At 38.7% G+C, this 24,113-nt stretch overlaps 1 protein-coding gene across 1 annotated transcript in view; it reads left to right on the forward strand.

Annotated features, from left to right (window-relative positions):
• LOC133525002 (neurogenic locus Notch protein) overlaps positions 1-24,113 on the forward strand; it is a 178,134-nt gene that overhangs the window by 95,361 nt on the left and 58,660 nt on the right. Inside the window, exon 3 of the mRNA XM_061861189.1 lies at positions 19,554-19,831. Within this exon, the coding sequence (XP_061717173.1) occupies positions 19,554-19,831 (278 nt within the window). The remainder of the gene's footprint in view (positions 1-19,553; positions 19,832-24,113) is intronic.

The raw sequence follows: 24,113 nt of genomic DNA on the forward strand, positions 1-24,113 counted from the left end.
GCTCTATGAACAGCGTAAAAAATATCTGATATCATTTATTTTTAATCTGTGGATAAATTTTGTGAGCTATTAAAAAAATAAGTAAAGTAATTCGATATTCAAATTTTTTGCAAGTCTTCACGGTATCAGATGAACAGCATTAGGTACCTACCTGTTAGGAAATGCATCATGTATCTAACTGGATAACTGGAATTGGACATTCGAGGTCAGAATTTAATAATTTTATTACTATCTTAATATTTTCTAATGCAAATTGACAATATGAGTAAACGTAAATCGATCAAGACTCTTGGCAATCGACAAAGCATCGTTCTTTATTCAAAATTTCTAATAATTTACTGGTATAACCATAACTATCTAAATACATTTACAACCGCTCTTAATACCTCACGACAAGGTCTAATTTTCATTGTACAACTGTATGTTTAAGTGGTCTTCAGAACAGGGTCTCAGATTGTAAACATGGCTCGCGGGGCTGCATACTGATGATCGGGGAATCACGACGCTGGTTTATGTTAAAAGGTTCCAAGTCTGAATAGGACACGTGTGACGTGGTACCTTGTCGCAGTGAGCCATGGGTTAAAAATAACCTCAAAAATTGTTCTGGTAGACCAGGCTGACACAGATGACATGAACATATGTTTTGTTTCGTTATTATCTTCAAGTTTACATGCAGACCATATATGTTAGAATATATCTTTGAATCTTCTGTTTTTTCAATCTTACGTATTATTTCTGTATAACGCGTCTTTGGTTCTTATGTTGTAGTATGTAACTAAATAATTTTGTTGATGTTTATTTTCATTATCGTATTTGCTTCACCGCATGGTATCAACACAAGATCAGCGTTGGAAGTTGCCAGCATTTCGTAATTTCGTGGAACTTTTTCCGCCCTATTTATTTCTGTTTTATATAATTTTCTTTTCTGTGTTTGTTCTTACGTATAAATTATTTCTATTCTATTCACGAGTTCTCTGAAAAGGTCTCAAGTCTCAAAGACTCGGGGTCAGATGAAAATTAACTTTGGTAAATTAAAAATTAAGTTTCGCTTATTTTTTTCAGAATAACTGAGTCGAGTTTTAAAGGACTTGGGTCTTGGAGTCTTAACCAATACTGTTGTAGATCTTTCTACACTGTGCCCCCGTTTTATCTTAGATATTTTTACATAATATTCGCTAACCCGGTGAACAACGCATGCCTAAGAGGGTCAACGGCCCGAAGCGGCCAATTCGATACAGATATCAGAATCGGACTCCCGCGTAATGACTATGTATGATGTAACGTATTGGGAAACAATATTGGATTGTTATTTGTATTGGTTTTATTTAAGCGAGATGTTAAAGCTAGGAAATTAAGTACGATTCCCCCTGAACGGGCGGGAGTGCATTTCACATTTATATGGCCGCAACTCAGCCGCAAGCCAGTCCGGCTCCTCGCGGACGCGGACGGCTCTGGCCGGTGTCCATCGCTTCTGCCATACATAATAGACACAGAAAATGCGCTCCGACGCGGCCCGAATCCAGCCGGTCGGTGGAAATCGTACATTAGAAGGAAACAAAAGATATTCTTCAAAATAACTTCATAAGATATCAGATATGGCAGTCGCTCAGGTTTTTTGCGGGAAATGGAAATGAGACATTCGTGATTTTATTTTCTGTCGATCCATTTTATAACTTTTGAGATTATGGCTGGTTTTTTTTATGGTATTATTCTTGAAACTTATTAAAATTCAATAGAAAAACTATAAGTTTGCGTTAGCTCAAGTCTTAATATCACAACTGTCTGCGTTAATCCATTTTCCCTACAATTGCGCTTTATATAATTATCTTCAAGGATCCACAATCCAATATTAAAACGCAGTAAATCACTGCAAAAGTCCAACTAGTTACAGCAATACTCTATTAGAATTAAAAGCAATAAGTCATACAAGAAACATAACTTTGCCTCTGAACTGATTTAAATATACCTTGAACGTATGCTAATCTATGATATCATAGTGATACATATAGCTTAAAGATATGAGATAAAATGTAGATTAGAACTTGATGGTTTGACCTGTAGGTCAGGCTTGAGAATAGCAGATATAGATCATAGTCACTGCCGCTGTTTTACTATACTTTACAGCTATGAAAACGGGTTGATGAAACATATGTATGAAGTAACCCGTTTTCATTGTCTTTAGGAGTGTCCATAGCAAGATTTTTTAAATTTACGGGTTTTTGTAAGGATCCCGTAGACTTGAAATATCGGCACTACTGCTAGCACTTTTTTAAGACAGGGTTTAATTTCAAAATTTACGAGCTTAATTTAACTCCGTTAAACTCACAAAGAGTCAGACATACTGCACATTCTGTTGTATTCTGCTTCGGTTCTGTTTTTATGTTCTGTGTTGTTTCGTGTTTGTTTTACGTGTCAATGGGTACACTGAAAATGAGCGTCGCAACACTACTGATGTGCTGCGACACATGCTGAGTGTTATCCTTTTCTGGAACCACCCACAGCACTGTAACTTCTATTTTAACTGGATTTAAGCCTATTTTAATGTTGTTCAGTATGTGTGTTTCGAATAAAAGCATCATTAAGTCATTCAGTTGGGGCTCCGTGTAGGACTCCGGTCGTCCGGAGGTTAACACTTGTTTGTCATCGGATGGATTAGAGAAATTCGGTCTTTGCATTGGATGTGGATTTGCCCGTCGCTCCGGTTTTCGAGCTTCTCGACCGGTCAATCACTTTACAGTCGCCTATCCGCCAATCAGATATATCGGAGCGGATACACTGTGCTCAGGTATTTGTGAGCATCTTGGTTTTGTCGTCGTTTTGTCCACTCACCGGAGCGACCAGCGATTCTGCATCAGCGTGACAAGATAACCGTATAAAATGACAAATCGGTTGAAGAAATTCGGGCAATCGCAGTGTCATCCTAATATCAGGGACATGCAGAATGTGTTACCTCCTGAGGTATTTCCTTTGTGCTACAATATGGGGTTCAAAAGCGGGTATTCAGGGTTCTCAAAGGTAGGCAACGCATAAGTGGCTCCTCCAATGTAGTCCTGGGCGACGATAACCGTTTCCCATCAGGCGGCCCGTCTGCTCATTTTCTATCACTTTAAAAATGTAAAAACGAGGTTTAATACATGTCTATTGTCAACGGTTGCTCGCACAACGGTATGATTAGAGTAACTGGCGCCTGTGGATTGCGAAGAGAAGTGGCACGCCCTGCCAATTGTCGCTGCCGGCTGTTCGAGCCCTTACTAAGAAGCTTAGAACCGCCTCACAACTTAACTCGTAAAATGCCAGTCACAAAAGAACGACCCAAGTCCAACGCGCCAACTTTATCATAACTGGACCTTCACACGTGCAGCAGGGTATTCAGGAAGTTCGGCCTAGCCAACCACATTAGGGCTCACAGTAGACAACGTCTATAATGTTTATTTAGGGTAGGCCGTCATAGAAAACGATGAGGACTATATATGCGATGCTTAGAGACAGTCGTAGCTAACTTTACGCCGACCTTGACGTGACCAACACTATGAATGCAATATTTTCATTGAAATTGACGTATATGCGGTGACACTTCAGCTCTTTGTCATTGCAAAGTTAGCTTGGTCTGTCTATGGTTTTATTTATTTATTTCTCTAACTGAGAAAACTGCATACCTATTAGATTCGTGACCTTTAGCCATTAAAAGAAAATTTCTCCGCGAAATAACACCGTATCGCATAATCAAGAATACGTATCCATGGTATGCTATTTCATCTAACATAAACAAATGAACTGAAGATTCCATGTATTCTTATTTAGATACTTAATTATTTTATGATCATCATAACATCAGCCTCTAGTCGCTGGGCATAGGCCTCTTCTAGCGTATGCCAATCATTCCGGGACTGAGCTAATACCATAAGAAACCCACGATCCTCGGAATATCGTCTACTCAGCGAACTGTAAAACGCTCATTTTGTACTACTGTGGGCCTACTGCCAACGCCGAAAAATCATATTCGAGCGAGAGAGAGGCAGATAACGTTTATTTTACCAGTTACTTGCCTTCATTCTCACTGAAGCAAGTGCACAGAGCAAGTAGTACGGGCTAGTTGAGGTAGCCCGGGGCGGTCGCGGCGCGCTCCGAGCTCCCATGCCTTTCCCACAACGAGGAAATAGCTGCACCTAAATTGAGAATGGATCCGTTACAATTCTATCCATGTTCGACAATGATGATGTTCAAATCTGAACCCTTTTGTTTATATTACCGCGGATATGTATCGTCAGTTTTGCGGTACGGGATGTTTTTTGGGGAAATTCTTTTACAACATAAGAGTTTAAAAAGTATAATATACTACGTAAAGTAATTACTTTACCCACTTTGCCACTATGAGGAAATAACTGGATATAAATCGACAATGGAGCCGTTACGTTTCGATCCAAATTGAATTATTTTAAGGTCTTTTGTTTACTTCACTATGGATAATGTATCCTCGATTTTGCGGTAAGGTTTGTTTTTGGGGAAACTTTTCTTGTCGAGACATGCCATTTAGAGCCTAATGAAATCATGTTTTGCGATTAGAATCATAAGAATTACACCGAAGCATTTTGTTTTGTTCACATTCGATTTAGTAGGTTCGGGGAGTCAAATGAGAAGGTAAAATGGGCTTGTGACCTTTGTTTGCTTTTTATGCTGTGTATAATATAATATTTTTTACGTGAGACTAAAAGAGTTTTAGCGGTCTGTTTTGCTACGTTTTGTATATTTATTGAAGACTTAATCGCTTGTGTAGGTGTGGAACATAAATAAATGATGTTATATGGCTCATTAGGCATTTTAAGCTTGTTTATGGTAGAAGTATGTGGAATTGGTAAGGTACCGACGTAGGGTAAAGTTCCTAAACCTTATAGAATGGAAATAGGGTCGATTTTCGTGTATTTTGTACAAAATTAGGGTTTATAGTCGTAAATTCAGATGACCGCCATAAAATTAACCGATTTGATGGATGCGTATGCAATAAAATGTGTTAATGGTGTATTAATAAAACCCCTTTTATATGTAGTTGTCAAGTATCGAGCAATACACACAGTTCAATAATTGTATGGAAGGTAGAGGCAAGGAACAGAATCTCCTTAGGCAGAACTGTTGCAAAAGTGTCCAGCTGTCAGCTATAAATTATAGTAGCAAATCTCTCCAGAGTAACGCTAGAGTAGCTTAGAACCTAGGCGTTATTGACGGAGTGGAGTGCGCTGTCTATGATTTGATTTTTTCTCAAGTATTGTAGCACCTATTTATGGTTTTTGTCGGACACTTTTTGGTATACGGAGATCCTGTTCCTTGCTTCCATAAATAATTGGATGACGGAATGACAGATGACTTTCTTAAATTGTTCTTATTATAAGTCCTCGTCGTTCTTTCTTACGTCGTCTGTCGTATCTCATACTCATGTGCGTATATAGATCGTGTCATTCACACGACGATGTGCCTTGAATCCTATTGTCATGTCATTAAAGGTTAGATTTAACAAATCTGCGTGCCATCGTGAATGACATCCGCGTTTTCATGCACAGCTCGGTTGCCAATTATGTACGGTCACGTCTGAAAATATCGATACGAACAAAAAGCCAAAAATATGTATATACACGACTTTATTTCCCACATATTATACATATTTTTGGCACATTTTGCGTATCGATATTTTCAGACGTGACTGTACTAACTGCAACAATAAATAGGGGTCGTAAATACAGAATATTAGAAGGAAACAAAAGATACGGAAGAAATGGCCATCGCGCGGGTTACCTTTTATCTCTTTAAGGACGTGCGAATCGGATCGGAGCTAAGCACCATAGAGTCACAAATGTAATATTTAATCAATGTTGCTATACATCCCGTAAATACGAGACTGTCAAGTATCGCGACCCGTACTATTACCCGCCCCGCTTTGTCCCGTATATCAATATACCGCTGTAGAATACGTATATAAATGGTTACAATACAATCATCTCTGTTTAACCACGTTGTTTGTATACCTATGCGAGTTAAAGCTATGGGGCATTTATCATAATAGTAATCCCATCTAAACCGTGGTAAAACCCGACAGATTTAAACCACGCATTCCTGAGAATGCGTGGTTTGGTTTGCCAAAAAATGTCATATGAGATTCAGTAAATTTTTAATTTGCGTTAAGCAAACGACACTATTTATTTTTACACCTTGGCTAAAAAAATATAACAACGAATAAGTGAACTTTTATTTTTATTTACAGATAAAAATTGCGAGTTTCCTATAAAACTTTAAAGTCTGTCAGTAGGTATGTCTAAACCAACTCACATAGTGGCAGCAACGCAGCCAAAAGGCGTTTTTCACCGAGTTATTGCGGAAACATATTCACAAAACTTGTCATAATCTCTAAAACAAGAAAGAAATCAGAAAATATTGTATGACGTTTTAGTCTTTAAATGCGGTCAAGAATACCTTTAAAATCTATCGGGTTTTATCAGCCGACGGTGTATAACCCGTGTGAAGTTTTCTGACATTTGCCCTCGATTAAAACGTGTAAATATTCAATATATAACTACTATTTTGTGTGCCCCCTTCACACTGTGGACCATGGTATAATCTAGCGTTTATCGACCTTCATTTAGCCTTTCGAAAACAAAACTATACAAATACATCTGCATTCTTCACAATAACTGTCTGAGCTCCGAACATGTCCTTAGGCTATCCATCATCAGTTACAAGGAAAATCAACCTTATTTTCTTACCATTAAAGTTGATAATTATATGCAGGTCTACTTTCAATGCATCTGATCCTTTAATAGCTTACCGAGTTCGTTCATAACCAGTGAACGTTATTGACCAGTGTTACAAAGTTTGGCCTTAGTTACGACTATGGGTAGTCAAGGATCATATTATACTGGTTTTGTGGATTATTTAGAAGGTTAATTAATAGTTATACGTTATGTTTATTACTAATTGTTTTTTTTTTACTCTTTGTATTACGAGTACTTTGGTAAAAAATTTGAAAGATGAATATAGGTAATATTTGAGATTGAATATGCTGTACTAAAATGAGATATAGTCATAGTCTAGTTTCTTTATGATTTTTTTTTTGCATTCGCAATTGGTTAAAACGTATATAGTTTGTGTCATTGGTCAAATCTAACCTTTAATAACAATACGAGTTAAGGCAGGCGTCTTCGAGAATGACACGATCTAAAGAAATTCAATATAAATACTCAAAAGTTTTCGTAAGCCCTCTTAGCAAAAAGTCTTACCGGTAAATGACGTCTGTCGCTTTCCACGGACATGACGCGGTCAAGGGGTTAAGCGTGTTCTGCCGTCTAACGCAAGTACGTAACGCAGTGTTACACATTACACATATTCTGCGCGTGCGTCATAGACAACCTGTCATAGACACGTTATGTAGCTATTATAGACCGCGTTTATAATTAGTGTCCGACCGAAACAGGTTTTTTTTACCGAAACTGAAGGTTCGATTTTGCTCTTGTTTCGGCCGAACCGAACATGTTTAAGCCAAACATGATTTTATGCGGAAACCTGCCGAAAGAGAAACTTTGTTTGGACACTACCGAAACTCGACTTGGCCGAAGGTTCGGCAGAATTTGTCCGAAAGTTGAAACATGATATTTATACCGAAACCTGTCATAACCGAAACCACTCCAGTCAGACACTAGTCCAGTTTTTTATTACTGTTATTTATTTATTTATGTTCTTAATTGCAGAAACAAACTTAGGTAAGGTAGAATTAAATATATCAATATCAGAGTACTTCTCATTATAACTTTTGCATGCTCTTACGAGAAATCTGTTAACACATCGCGGTTTTAACACATCTTTTACAAAATGGCATTAAAAACTAAAACTACGATCGTTTACAACACGGATTATCTTAAAATTATTATCTTTTAGATTTTATACAAAAACGTTATAATTAACAACATATATTAAATAGTGACCATTTTTGTCTACGTATTTTGGGCTAGCTTGTAGTATAGTATGTTAGTTCGTAATTCGTCCTACATACTCCATTTACTCCGCAAGTGCTCTGCGCGGTGAGCGCGCGCATATCCCTCCCGCGGCCACGCCCCTCAGCGTCGCCCAATCACCGCAGATCCGGATCTGTGATCTAGAACTTTTTGTTTACGAAACCGAGCTTATGCAAGCCAAAGGACTGTTATCTTTTGACTTTTGAATAGTGAGTTGCGTGTAACGTCACTATGGTGATTCAATTTAACAGCGGTAGTGATCCTGCCATGAAGCAGGAGGTACCGGGTTAGAATCCTGCTGAGACTGTAAGGAAATATTCTAGTATTTTTCAAAAGAAACAAAATTGCATTCAAATATTTTTTTCACATTTGCTTGTGTTGACCGAGGATACAACCGACTAAAAATTCCAAAAAATTGTCAGCGAATAGTATGAGTAATCCTAACTGGCGCGGACGCATGCGATGGATTTTACCCGTAATGGCACCCGCGTGCGTGTGCCCACTCCGTGCACCCGCGCCACCTAGCGGACGCCCTTACAGAGTAAATGCTGTCGATATCCCACCCGCTTCTAAAATGATTTAATATTGATAAAACCAGATAGCATCTTCTACAATTCCCATAACATTTCGCCAGGTTATCTTGCGACATTCTTTTTCCCAGTTTATGCCTTTTATAACGTCAATTACTGGGCTTATCGGCGCGCGTGCTAGTATCGCTAGATTTACAGGATGCGGCTCGAAGGACCAAGGTTTAGGGTTATCACTATTTTCCTAGGAATTTCTTACAAGCTATTTCCATCCGTAGAATAAGGCAGCAAATTTATCAAAGGTTATCCTCCCGTAGAAAAATTGAATATTGCGACTCTTTCTAGGTTTGCCAGAGTGTATATGAAATTACCAACGCCAAACTAACGAAGAGTGTAAACGATGGAATGATCGGCCTAATAGAAGATGGCGAGACGACCTGGACGTATTTCTCAGCAACTGGATGGTTACTGCACTTCATTGGGAAGTTTGGATGTCTAGGGAGGCTTTTGCCCAGCAGTGGAACACTGAAGGCTTAAAGAAATACTAGTATATTTCTAAAAACCTTCGCCAATAACTTCTTCCCCGTAAATGTCATTAACAACCAAAATGTAACCCAACCTGGGATTGAATAAAAAAAAATTTCTTAGTCCGACTGTTTATCTTGGGACATTCTTTCTACAGCGTCTATTACTACTGCGCATATCCGCGCGCATGATTTACAGGGTCCGGCGCGAAGGACCTAGAGTAATGCAGCTACACGATTTTCCCTAGGATATTTCGCAATGTTTTCGCTAGTCGCTACAAAAAGGTAAAATTCCGTCGGTTCCTGCCATCTCTTTTTTGGTCTGCCTGCCATCTCTGGTTTGGTCAGGGGCAGACCCCTGCTAACCTACGGTGGCCATTCCACAGCCAATTTGGTTCACCGATCCGGGTGCGTTCGGCAAACGTGTCCCGCTCAATCCCACTTGAGCTTGGCGGCTCTACGATACCAGTTTTGGAGCACAGTTTGGTGTTTTGTTCCTAAACCGATCGGTGCGGACTCCAAACTCCAAACGTAATGGGACACAAAATGGGCGATTGAAAAAAATTGCATATCGAGATTTAAAGATGTCAGATTTTGTGAGCTTTTTATTACATATAAAGTTGCCAAAAACAGTTCCCACGACCCCGCGGCAGACGAAAAAAGCGATGTCGTCAAAGCAGATGTGAGCGTAAACCCAAACTAGAGGACGCCCAGGATCGCGCAAAGTGTAGGAAAGCGGACCATGGCCAAGGCCGGTAGAAGAGAATTAAGCATAGTATCACGATTTTTCGAACTTTTATGTAATAAGCTGGTAACCCTACTACGGTCCGAAGGACCATACCGGTTTCAGCGAGACAAAGGATTAGTTACAAGCCATGTTTAGAAGATATTGTTTCAAAATTTTTATTCAATTTTGTCAATTATACACACTGAATTTTTGAATTAGCAATTTTCAACATTACCCAGCTTTCGAAGTTACCCCGATGCACCTTTGTGTTAATCCATAACCGGTTTAAAAACAAAAATAAAGCGCCACAGAAGCTAAATAATAAATCAAATATAAATTTGCATACAAAAGGCTAGGACTAAAATAGTGGCAGTGTAGAGGAGATATTTATTGTACGAGCTTTGCGCACGCGTCGATTCTGAAACGACGTATGCGACGGGAGATATGTATGGAAATTATCGTTTTACGAATGAAAGGGTTTAAAGAATGTGTAGAATAAAATACTCTTTGGTTCTATAGGGTTTTGACTATTGATTATTGAATGATGTGGTATTATGTCGTCTTTTGTATTTACTTTAGGGCTAGACTTAAATCGACCGGGATATAAACCGTGGTTACCTTTTATATTGTTTTTATTGAGCTTCCGATATTTCGACGCAGTTACATGCATCTTGTTCACTGGTAACTGGCGACAGCGGGTGGGTGTCAAAGTTGTGTAGACCGCGCTCGGTCTACCCTCATTCGTGCGCGTCGGCTGCGTTCAATCACGGTTTATATCCCGGTCGATTTAAGTCTAGTGAAACTAACCGTGAATCATTCAAATCGGTTACTTTAGGGCTATACTAATATTACAAATGATAACGCTTTGTAAAAAAAAAAAACGAAAAGGAAGTGTATTTTTCTTTGTTATCACACCGAGTTTGAGACTGGTTGCTTTTATTTCTATCATCATCATATCCTTATGTGTCCAACTGTGATCTTTTAAACAAAAAATAATTTACAAATAAGGCGTTTTCGAAAAGAAACAAAAACGCCGACGAATTAAGAATCTCCTTTTTTGAAGCCAGTCAAAAATATGTACCTACAACATAATGTTATCAGACCGACAAGTAAATAACGCATTTTACGCAGTATTTGAAAACAACCATACTTTAGGACCCGTTTATGAGTTTCAAATGTTAGTTCACATTCTACGAACGTCATTGGGGCATATTTAATCGTTGATATTAGTTAACGAAGGCCCCGTATACGGAACAGGGTTGTTCGAAAATGACAAGCGTATTTCCGAGCCTTGATGGCCACCCCTTAAAGGGCTTGTACATATTTATGGCGTCGTCGCTTAAGCCATTCAGATGTTAACCCTTGGACGTTGGGATGCCTTCGCGCACGCTACTGGGCTTATTTTATGTTCGTCTTTTGTTTTATCCCGTCTGCCAACCAGAAAATAATTATTGTAGCTTTTAAATATTTCTTATACTTGTACTTGTATACAGGGCGTCCCAAGACTATGGGACATCAAGGGAAAGTACCTTAAATATCGTAGATAGGATATTTTGCTGAAAGAAGACTTTATTTTATTTTTAAAAGTAAGTAATATTGCATTCAAAGAATTTCTAAAAAAAAAATGAAAATTGTTTATTTTTTCTGGGAATTAAACCTAATCTTGAAATTTTAATCAAAAATTTTACTCTATTCATTTCTTTTGCGATATCATATTTCTGACATGACTTATTTTTTATGCATTCTTTCGATTGGCATCATAAAAATACAGGTGTTTTTTTTTTCACATTTGAGTCGGTCCGATTTCCAGACAAAGTAACTTATTTTTTTTTTATCTTTGAATGCAGTATTACTCAGTTTTGAAAATAAAATAAAGTCTCCTTTTAGCAAAATATCCTATGTCTTATATTAAAGGTACTTTTCCTTGATGTCCCATAGTCTTGGGACGCCCTGTATATTGGTAAATATAAATACAAATCATTTATAATTACAATCAACGGTCTTATTAATAAATACGAAAGTCATAAAAATGGTCACAGCCTAGTTGGTTTGAAGCCGTTCCGGCGTCATAGCTAATGGCTCCTCTGCATGATGGGTCATCATACTGGCCCACTAAGATGGGCCAGCGTGTAGACTTGTAGAGGGTAGTGGCGGGATGGCGATGGTATGGCCACGGTGCCGGTTTTACGTCCGCACATCTATGGTAGTGGGCCAGCGATGGTGCTTACGCATCTACACGTGGCCCATTCCATAGTGCGTGCTTTCAACTATCGGATGGCCATCTCGCTGATCCATCGTGTAGACTTGTATAGGAGCCATAATATTTTTTAAGTAATAATATTTTTTATAATAACTCGCAGTAGTCATTATATTGGTGCTAACACAAACAATTTTTCATTTATGCCCTATCGGCTATGGAGCCCTAAATTTTTTTATTTTAAACTTAATATGGACGAAGATCGGAACGTAAAAAGAGCGTACCTGGGTCGCCTAGCAGGAGGACGTCCTATCGGACGCCCTAGGTATCGCTGGAGCGACATGGTGGAGGCGGATCTGCGCGAGCTTCGAGTCGACAATTGGCGAGAGGTCGCACAGGACCGAGAAAAGTGGCGCTATTTTGTGTCGGAGGCCAAGTCTCATTTTGGGTCGCTGAGCCAACGGAGTAAGTAAGTAAGTTAAACTTAAGAAGCATTAAGCGTATCTTGTGACATATTACCAGAAGTATACACATCCGCTTATCTCGTATGTCCACTCATGCAAAAACACACCCTATCCTTATCAAATCAAAGTTGACATTAAAATATAAGGACTTTGCGTTTACGCCCTTCTAATGTGTTTGAGAAATAACTGCAAAGGTAACAGGAAGCGAGATATCACGGGCAGAAGATGTCCATCAATTTACTCATTGGAAAATCAACCTCGTGTCCATAATAATAAAGTTCTAATTCAACTGTACTAACTTTAATCATCTTAAAGACCGTTTTAGTTAAAACGGCGTATCGGATTTATACGTAGTACGTACTTACGTCTTTATGTGTTTGTTTGGGTTTTTCTAGATACGAGCCTTGTCCATACTTGTAATGTAACTGTACAGGACAAAAACTATGACTAAGACCCAGTTAAAGACCTTATGGGTCCTATGTAGGTAATAGGTATTTCAAAGTAGGAAGATGCCTAGCACACATACATACCTACCTAGTACATACTACATACCTAGCATACATATATACGTACCTAGTGTGTAAACATAAAACTTTTTAGATGTTTTAAGGGAATAACTATATGAATCCTTATGACAAACGGCACACCGCTCGCGTGACTTGTACGTGCACGTGCAGGTCTTTGAATTCTTATATACGTACGATTTTACTGTATTTTTCACTTAATTAATTTTACAGCAATCTTTTTTCTACCTCTTTCTGAGCAAGGCTCGGAAACCGGTTCCAAATCGTTGTCATGTACTTGGCGCAAAACCTTTTAATTTCGATTTCGTTCGTAAAACCGTTATTGTCAAACCGGTTTTTAGGAGAACATTTCCATTGAGTTCTTGTCAGATTAACCGGTTTCTATAACAATAAAAACCGGTTTCTTCCTATGTCAGTGTCTTTACGCGGCAGCGGCGCACCACCAGACCGACCAGCCGTCTCATCGCTCGTCGAATAAACCGATTTATTTAGGTTACAATAAAGTTCTTAAAGCGTTCGTATTCTTATGAAAGTTCGAAGTAAAACCAATTTAAACCGGTATTTACAGCTATTTTTAAAACCGATTCAGAGCCTTGTTTATGAGAAATTGCATGTAGGTTTTGTAGCTTCAGTATAGGTGACATCTTGTGATTCGTCGTAAAAAGAAATCTTACTCAATATTTTTTTTTTCTGGTCAGTACGTTTTTCGCGCTTTCGTTATTTAAAATACACACAAACCCACCAAAATCCTAAACCTTTTATCTTTCCATTAATCGCTCAAAAGTCCGAGACAATTTCATTGTCATCAAAAACCTTTTTGGTCCAAAATAAACTTAAGACCAGAGTCTTCGCTAATTGATATAAAAAAAAACCAGCCGACTACCTGAGGTGGAGTTATGAGCGAAATTCTTTTATCATACCGTTTTCATTTGTGTTGATAGGCTATTATGACCCTTATACATGATGACTGAGAATCCAGTTTAAACTTAGTCATTGAAAATGCTATATTCTTTGACCAAAATCCGATCCAGACCAGAGGCGTATTTTGAGACCGATTTATCCCTTATTCATAAAATTTAGCAAACTTTTCCCATTTCCCATTAATTCCCACTACGCCTGCCTTAGCAGGTGGTTATAAAGCAAACGTCATAAATAAAAACATCACTGACACGCCTACATAGGTTTCAGGCGCAAGTGAGCTAATGTAAACCTTACTTGAAAGTGGTTTTCTCTCTTCTTCCTTCACCGTACAAGCAATTTGTCTCTGGAATACGCTCCCTCTGACGATCAGACAGGCTCCAAGCAAGTTAACTTTTAAACGTTTGCTTTATAACCACGTGCTAAGGCAGGCGTAGTGGGAATTAGTCGGTAGGTAATTTATTTATTTATTTATTATAACTATTATAAGGTATAATTAAACATACTATAGTATTTATTTAGAAATTTTATTTCGCTCAAAAGTACGGTTTTTTGTTTAATTCTCACTGCACCCACCTTGAAGTTTTCCTGTTTTGCCTTATGGTTGACTGGTAGAGAATGCCTAGTGGCATTAAATCCGTCTGTTGTACTCTCAGATCGTTGTACTCTTTTTTATGGACAATAAAGTTTAAAATAAATAAATAAATAAAGTGTGAAGGATACTTTGACAGCGTCCGCCATAACACCTATAGTATTCCCTGATGCTCAGCGGGCACGACCAGTAACGACGACGTACAAATGTTAAAATGATGCAGCGGTGTCAAGCTGCGCGCGGTACAGTTACCATCAGATATATCGGAGCGGCCGAGGTGCACAAAAATATCTGAACACGCACTCTAACGCCGTGACAATAGAGGCGTGTTCAGATATTTGCGAGCACATTGGCCGCTCCGATATATCTGATGGCGACTGCAGTTGAGTCGCAGGCGGCATAAATACACGTGGGGTCATTTCTGAGTTCTATAGTAAATTCTTCTTCATTCATTCTTGCATTTTGGAATTAGATAAATGGTACCATTCGATTCCTTACATTTTATTGAAAAATAATTTGTATGACAATTACATACATTAAAGCAATACTTCAGGGTCAAAATAGCAATTTTCTTGATCTTCCATACATTTAGGACAGACTAATGTAATGTGACGTCACATTACAATATCATTTTGTTAGAGGCGTTTCAATCGTCGAGTGCGAGCGTCAGTCTTTAACTGTCATTTCTGACCTTTTTGTTGCTTAAATGCCATGAGTCGTATTATATAGACATTTGATCCGTAGGAAAATCAAGATCTATTGACATTATTTACAAAAAACTGTCAAGTAGCCAATTCGGCTTTGTCGTGTAGTCATGCTACACCCATGTTAGGGAATAGCCAATAGGACAATAGGTACGGGCAGTCGCGTGACATGTTTTCTAGTTAGCATTTAAACCTTTCAACGTCTCAGTTTCTAAATTACTATTTATTTCGTGTGAAAACTTAAGGGTGCTCGATTCGCAATTGTTTGTGAAGACAAAAAAACAAAAGCTACATCGCCTTTAAAGCTTGTAGAATAAGGTATGTTTTACTTAAGCACGTTTTATCAGATACGTGTGACGGCGTGCGTGCGACGCCCTCACCGTACAAGGCGTATATCTTTTCTCTGTATCTTTTCCGCCAGTTCCAAAAAGGCTTATGTTCTTCATATGGTAATGGTGTTACGGCCTTTTGGTTGGAATAGGCCTTAAGGGTGTGAATTTGAATAGAATTATAGTCTGTTGAATGTGTGTAGTGTGAGCTTTGTCCGAATTTCCAATTTCTAAACACTATACACGGTTAGCACTGTGCAGAAAGGAGTGGTGAGGGTTATTCTGATTGTTGGCAAAATATTCGATACTCGGACAAGGTAAAATTTAGACTTATTCGACCGGGATGTTGACCGTGATTACCTTTTATATTGTTTTCGAGCTCCCGATATTTCGACGCAGTTACATGCATATTGTTCACGGGTAACTGGAGATATCGGGTGGGTGTCAAAGTTGTGTAGACCGCGCTCGGTCTACCCTCATTCGTGCGCGTCGGCTGCGTTCGCTTTCACGTTCGTTAGTCACGAAAAAAATTAAGTCCGAAATATCAGGCATATCTTGTCATTAGAAAGCGCTTCAATTAATGAAAATATGAGAAAAAACCGCACTAATCCTATCAAAACCTACCTATAGTTTGTAAATACCGATCAAGCAAAGAGCGTACTCCCATCTTAAATTTCGGCAACGCACTTGCAGCCTCTCTGGTGTTGCAGGTGTCTGTGGGCGACGGTATTTGCTTACCATCAGGCGATTTGTCTGTTCGTTTGCACATATTTAAAAAAATACGGTAGCTTCTGTAAAAACCGCTTATGTCTGGTCTTGGGATTAAGTGTTAATTCGATAATCCTATAAGACGAACCAGGAACTTAGATGAGGAAGACAGAAATGTTACTGTCCTTGTCACTCTATGAATTGACCACTTACGCACTTTTGCACTGATTGAGACCAATTTGAATCTACGTCTCGCCTAGGTCTAGTAAGCTGAACTGGTTCCAACTGGATACAATAAGACAAGTTTGATTTGACATTATGACGTAGTAAAAGGCGACGTTTCGCGCCAAAACTTCACGTAATAAATGGGGTATTTTATTTCAAGTTGTAAACTTCACCTTTTCAAGTTACTTCTACTTCACAATCACGAGTTTGTTCGATCCTTCCATAGTAATGGAATGGAATTATAAATCTTGGAACACTTTTTTCTCCTATAAGAAAGCCAGTGATTCTAAGAAGGAAAAACAGAAGAATGTCCAAATTTAAAAAGAAGAGAAGAACGATTTATGAGACGAGCCGTGGAATATAAGGGAACAAATAGATTCTCTGAACAAACAGACTTAATAGCCCGTATTTTTCAAATTAGAAATTTTACAACCTCATAAGTAGTGGTTAACGTTTTCCTCCAAAATTAAATCTGAGTAAACTATGTACTGAATTATAGTGTCGTTTACATATTATTGTACCGCAATATTAGATATCATAGGAACCCTAGCATTTCGAAAGAAATCTACTTTTGAGGGTAGAAAAATTCTAATCTTTAAAAAAACGGAGTATACTACCTTGGTAAGCGATCTGATCTGATCCTTATTTAAACTAACTGTAACTCAGACCTTATACAAACAGTGTAGGCAGCTAAGCAAACTGTAATAAGTCATATTATCCCGTAATCACGCCCCCGTTGCTAACGAAAAGGTAGAAACCCACGTTTTATGTTAATGCTGACGTAAATAAAGTCAATACCATTTATCAGGCCGATATCGTGCAATACTTAATTATTTGGTTTTGCTTGAGGCGTTAACATTATTATGAAAGTAGGAGATAAGTACCCACATATAAGTTGTAATTTTAAATGACAGATTATCCTTCTTTTTGAAATTACAGTTGGGTTAGACAAATTGGGACATATATGGAATATAAAAACAAGTCATATTTGTTTATTGAAAGAGTCATCGAAATATTGGACGTCTAGTTTAAAATTCAAGACTCAAGACACATTATATCTATTATTCATTTGTCTTCGTTATCTAAAATTGACGGACGGATTGAATACTTCATGAATTGATGACCTATCTCTTCAAAAATTCGCGTTTAACAAACAATCTCAGCTTAACTTTACCTTGTATGAGCATAATATTTCACACCCCACTTCGGATATTGAACCCAGCTATGCTAATTGAAAAGGTCACATATAGTTTTCGAAACCAAAAAGCCTTATACGCTCATCATGGTACCAACGAATGCGCGTTGCAGTTCCAGCCGCGGTACAGTCATGGTTTTACACGGAGCGACACTAGGGATAAGGTGATGTGGACTGACCTGAGTTAAGCTTTATTGCGAGGATATAAGGTCTATCAATGGAGTGTTTTTACACGAAGCAACTCGAGGGATAAAGCAGCTGTAAACTGACCTTTTTTAAGCCTTATTGCGAAGTAATAAGATCCTTCAAAAGAAAGTTAGTGTTACCTGATTGGCAGGGTAGCTGGACCGGTCGGCGTGGGCGACGCCGTCCACCCACGCTCGCAAATGTGTAGGGATACAGGGATCCGACTCGGGCGCGACGTGGAGCGAAAAACTGGTGTTTTATGTGAAATTTTAGTATTTATGTCATCAAAGTTTCATTAGAACTGGATAAATCACACTGACTTTGGTTAGGAGTCTCTTTGACGCTCGATGGTCCTAATGATACAAGGAAAAAATAATGCAAAGAGGGTAAAATCTTATCTTGTTTCCACTGCGAAATTAAAGGTAAAATATACCACTTTTTCGGCCGGACAGCAGGCTTAAACTCTAATGGCTCATTCATAAATGCGCTACAAGACTAAATTAGCTATCGTTTTTATTAATCTGTCATTTTGTCTGTATTTATATGTAAGAAAGGCATAAAATATACATTAACTAACCGAGTCCTGTAAAGTTTTATCAATAGGGATCTGACTCTCGTTGGTCAGAAAGCTGCTCTGGGCAATAACAGGTCATATTTATAGGTATTATATATATTTTACATTGTAAAATTAATGCTAAACCCATCTTTTCCCCATCAGACTCTTTGGCCCTCATTGGTCAGAAAGCTAAAATCCGGCACAATAACGCGGGTTATACAGGTTTGTACGGTGGCGCGGTCGTGCATTCGCGGACATAAATAACTGAGATAGCGGCGACACGGCGCGGGCGTCGCTTATTGAAATATGACCGGGCGAGCCTAATTGACAGTTTTTTGCGATTTTGTTGGCTATTTTAAAAGGCTATATGGTGGTCCTTGATAGTAATATGAGAAATTTGAGGATTATTAATTGCTTAATACCAGAGGAAAGGAAAGAACCAAGTGAGCTTATTGGTAGTTATTTGCGTTTTTTGCTGGTTATTTTAAAATTAACGAGGCACACTGTAAGACTAATAAGAGATACTCGTATCTTAGAATTCAGTGCTGGAGCACGCTAGAGTAGAATAGAGGAAAATAATGAACCATGTAAGCCTAATTGACAGGTTTTTGCAATTTGCTGGGTATTTTAAGATAGTCGTTGCTCTATGAAGGCTACCCATGATGAGATTTACAGGAAAACAATTTAGGATTAAGTGGCCAGACAAATCGCGAGAATCGAATAGCGAATATTCATAACATACGTTTGTTGATAAGCTTCCATAACGTTAATTAGTTTTGCTATTTGCCATCACAAATTGTTGAAAAAGAAATCTAAGTCGTCCTAACGTTTTCACCATCTACTCCGTTTGCTCTGTAATTCAGCAGGGACTACCACTGCTTGTACATGTACAAATACAGCCAGTGGTAACTAGAGGGATAACCCTTGAGTCTAACTTTGATGCTTGAGACAGCCGTTATGCTTAGTCCTATATCCTGCCTGCTTCCTAACTCGCACAGTTAATGTGTAACGAACTGTCGCCCGCAAATATTTCCGGCCCGATACCACCTTCAAACCTTTAAGAAAAGAGCGCTCCCTCATTAAAGGTAACGCGCTTGCAACTCCTTTGGCCTGTGCTCGTTGACCTCCTATTTCATTAAAGAAAACCTGACAGTGACCTAATTTGCCCTTTCTTTCTTTCCAGTTGCACATCCCGCTATGCCGGCGAGTTCTGCCAGCATCTCAACCCCTGCCACAGTGAGTCCAGCCCGCGCTGCCAGAACGGGGGCAGCTGCCGCGTCCGTCCAGGCGCCGGCGGCGGCCCGCCGTCCTTCGCCTGCGACTGCCCTCTGGGCTTCAGCGCTTCGCTCTGCGAGATCAGGGTCCCAGCGGCCTGTGACTCTGCACCGTGTCTAAATGGAGCTACGTGCAGGCTAACGTCGCTGCATTCGTATGAGTGCGATTGCCCGCCTGGGTATACTGGTGAGTGCGATTTTTATCCGCAGGTTTTAACGCAAGAGTTTGAGGTTATGTGTCTATACTTCTTTGGGCTTAGCACAGGAGCGCCGCGACAATATCTAGTCAAGTAGCCTACCCTCTCCTCTCAAATTAATACATTTAGAAAAAACGGGTAGTCTACTTTGTGGACAGGAAGACAATTTTCGGAGTGATGGTATTCAAAGGCTTGACCTAAAAATCTTACGTATCATGTATTAAAACTTACTGGCATTTCTAGGAAAGATACAAAGAATGGCGTTCGAAAACGATCCCTGGTGAAATGTTTTCAATTTTCACATAATTCTTTTTCTTTTTATATATTTTATGACGATAAACACGTGCGAAGAACACAGCGCCATTTGATTTTAACTGTTCACAATAAATTCTCTAACACGGCGACAGGTTTCTTCAAAAGTGTGTAAGTTAAAGCAATTATGAGCACAATGAAAGCGGTTTTTAATTGAAACCTGTTGTCTACTCGTTTAATTGCCTGGACTTCGGCTTTGACTTGTAGCTTCGAGAAAGCTGTAGAAAAATCATTTCGATAAAAGACTATTTATTGTTTGAGGATGAAATACTTTTGTAAGACAATACAAGAGTTGGCTATTTGCCCAATTTGATAAGTAACGAATATAGGTAAAATAACTTTTAAAAAATGTAAACAAAAGTATCAAAAACAAGAAAATAAGTAATTTACGCAACATTTTAGGTGTATGATGTGATTATGTGGATCTCATCTTGCAATTTAAATCACGTATTCAAAGTTATAACTTCGTTTTGTTCCTATTAGTGGGAATAGAAGTCCCTAAGGCTGGCGTCGTATTCAAGAGAATGTGTACAAAAAGCCACGCCGGCTCCTTTATAAGGCCATTCCAATTATGGACCAGACTTGCTACTGCTCGAAATCTCAAATAACTGAATCTTTAGTTTATTGCAATGAAAAAATCTTGCGAAAGTTCGATTCTGCGTATTACTGAAGTATAACAACGAGGACAAATTAGAATTACCTGATTTCAATTAAATCCGACAGCAACGTTTTAATTGAAAGCTATTTGCTAGGTGGCATAATATTTGACCGATTACTGATAGGTATGCAATATGGAGTTTATCAAGATTTTAAGTGAATTTTTCGTTTACAAAGAAAACACTGGGTATTGGTATTTATTAGGAGCATTCCATGAAATTTTCTACCTTTGTCCCGTTCAGACCCGAATATTCTAAAGATTTTCGGGTACAAGAGTTTCCTTTTCTGTGACCAATGGTCAAAAATCTTCTTCTTCTTCCTCCTGCCCTTATCCCACGTTATGTGGGGTCGGCACAACATGTTCTTCTCTTCCATTCTCCTCTATCTTTCGTCACCTCAGCACTCACTCCTTTCTTTCTCATATCCTCTTTCACACAATCCATCCATCGTTTTTTGGGTCTACCATCCGCTTTCCGTCCATCAACATTCATTCCTAACATTCTTTTTCCTATATGCACAGAAAAATAATGCCTGCTTTAAAAGCCGAAAAAATAGTCGCAACTCAGGAAATAAAATGCGTTTGCCCGTAGAATGATGAAATTTGCCATAAACGCCAAAAAATTGCTCTTAAGGGAAACTTTAAAACTCCGTGTAGATTGCACCAAAAAGCTTAGGATACGTTCAAAATTTAGACTAACAATATTTAAAGCGTGGTAGATAAGATTTTTTATATGTAGGTATAGGTAATACTGTGGACAATTATTAAGCTTTATCTCGGTACATCTCTAGTGAAAGCGAATGGAAAGTATACAATCAATTATTTCCCATGTTCTTTGAGAATTTTTAGCGTAATAATTGTAATTGGTATGTATCGACTGTGTGACATACTTTAGTCGATAATAATGAACGTGCAAAACAGCCGTTACATCAAGAATCTAGTATTTAGTATGGTTTGGGCATGAGTGGTGGGGGTAACTGAAAGAACGGGATAGTCTTATGTATCTTTCAGTAGGAGTAGCAGAGAAAGCGTTATTATTATTTGTCCTTGTCACAGTTTCTTTTTTTTCCGCCGTAAATTGTAGTATGGTTTATGGTGGACAACAAATAACCCGACCAAATTACGTAGGTTGTTTTTAGTATGTTGTTAGGAATGTAAAAACGTGTTTTTAATTTTGTCGCATTGCATTCTGTCCCTCGCGCACATCTACAGTTCTACACGATCCTGCCATCTATGCGTTACATTTGGAAATCAGTTTGAATTTAGAATATATTTTATGCCTAGAAAGAACTTTCATGCAATTTACGTTACATTGCCGATTACCAAGGCAAACTGCATTTAAAAGTTTGATCAGAAATCTAATAATGAAAATTGCATGCAAGTTCTAGCTAATCTAATCCTCGCTTTAGAGTCCGTCTGATCTAATTTTGCACCGACTGGGAAATAATATTTTCATAGATATCTGACATTAATTATGACATTTTCACACTTTGTCATTGCATAGCGTGGTCCAACTCTATAATATAACGACAAATGAGAAAATAAATAAAGCTGACAGACATATCGATTATCCGAAGCCCTCAAGACACTGGCATCAATGTCAACTAGTTTTTTGGTCGATTTGCAAGAATGAAGGATTCGAACAATTGTTTGCATGCTTTCGTGTCATCCACGATGACGCCCAGATTTGTCAAATCTAACCTTTAATAGTTTGACAATAAGAGTTAAGGCACGCGTCGGCGTGAATGACACGATCTATATTCGCCTGTTTATTAACCTTCTATATTCACATTTCATGACTTTTATTTATCGATTTTCTACAGTCGACAGCAGATATAGGCGCATGGCACACTGCATCCGCACGTCGCTCCGAGTGAGACAACGCTATACGCGTATTATACCGACATCCCGCTCGCGCGTCCATCGAATTCAGTGTTCCATGCGCCATAACAGAGCGACCAACGCTGCTCACAAATATCTGAATACACCTCTATTGTCAAGAGTTAGAGTGCGTGTTCAGATAGTTTTGAGCATCTAGGCCGCTCCGATATATACGTGGCGACTGCCGTCGACACAACATTGGAACCTGCAAGCCATGCGATTTTTCTTCATTTACACTCTGCTGCTATATGCGACATATTTTGCACTGCTTTAGAAAACCCTGCTTTTTAGGGTTCCGTGGCCAAATGGCAAAAAACTGAACCCTTATAGATTCGTCATGTCACGTCATGAGGGAGTGTCTTAAATCGACACTTCCTATTTTTCACACTTGTATCGTAATGTACTTTACAGTACATATGGTGCTACTTTCCCGCACGCGTGCGGGAATGAGCACTTTCCGTGCATATGTCGAAACTTTAAAGAGCCATATGTACTGTAACGTTGTACGATACACGTGCGAATAGGTAATTCGCAACTCGTGTCGATTTAAAACACTCTTCGGTCGTGTTACAATTTATCACCACTCGTTGCGAATTTCCTATTTTCTGCACTTGTATCGTAAATAACTAATGAATGCATCTGCACATTAGTATATTATACTTCATATTCTTAGCATTAGAAAATAGGTAAACAATCTTGACTTTCTTTTTATTGAAAATGATTGAAAAACACTTTTTAAAAGTTATTTTATCTTAACTTATACCTTTAAACGAGCAATTCTTGTGTATACTTTTTTTTATACTACGTCGGTGGCAAACAAGCATACGGCCCGCCTGATGGTAAGCGTTTCCGTAGCCTATGTACGCCTGCAACCCAAGAGGAGTTACATGCGCGTTGCCGACCCTAAACCCCCCTCCCCCTCGTTAAGCTCTGGCGACCTTACTCACCGGCAGGAACACAACACTATGAGTAGGGTCTAGTGTTATTTGGCTGCGGTTTTCTGTAAGGTGGAGGTACTTCCCCAGTTGGGCTCTGCTCTAGATCTGGAATGACATCCGCTGTGCTGTGCCCTACCACACAAAGCGAGATGACATTCACAATGCCCATACCTCTCTTTTGGACGTAGTTTAAGGACGTACCCGGGTCCATATAAATACATATCTATATATTTCGGGGATTTCAGAAACGGCACTAAAGATTTCGATGACATTTTCTGTATGGGAGTTTTTGGGGGCGATAAATCGATCTTATCACTGGGAAAACTCGCATTTTTGAGTTTTTATATGTTTCCCGAGCAAAGCATGGTCTCCCAGATAATATTACTTAAAATAATTTAAATAACGTATATGATTTATAATTGTTACATGTTTTTCAAAACTGTTTCTTAATAAAAAGACACGCCACTTACCTTCATACTAATGCAA

The sequence above is a fragment of the Cydia pomonella genome, chromosome 1, assembly GCF_033807575.1.
Source record: "Cydia pomonella isolate Wapato2018A chromosome 1, ilCydPomo1, whole genome shotgun sequence".
Taxonomy (NCBI): Eukaryota; Metazoa; Arthropoda; class Insecta; order Lepidoptera; family Tortricidae; genus Cydia; species Cydia pomonella.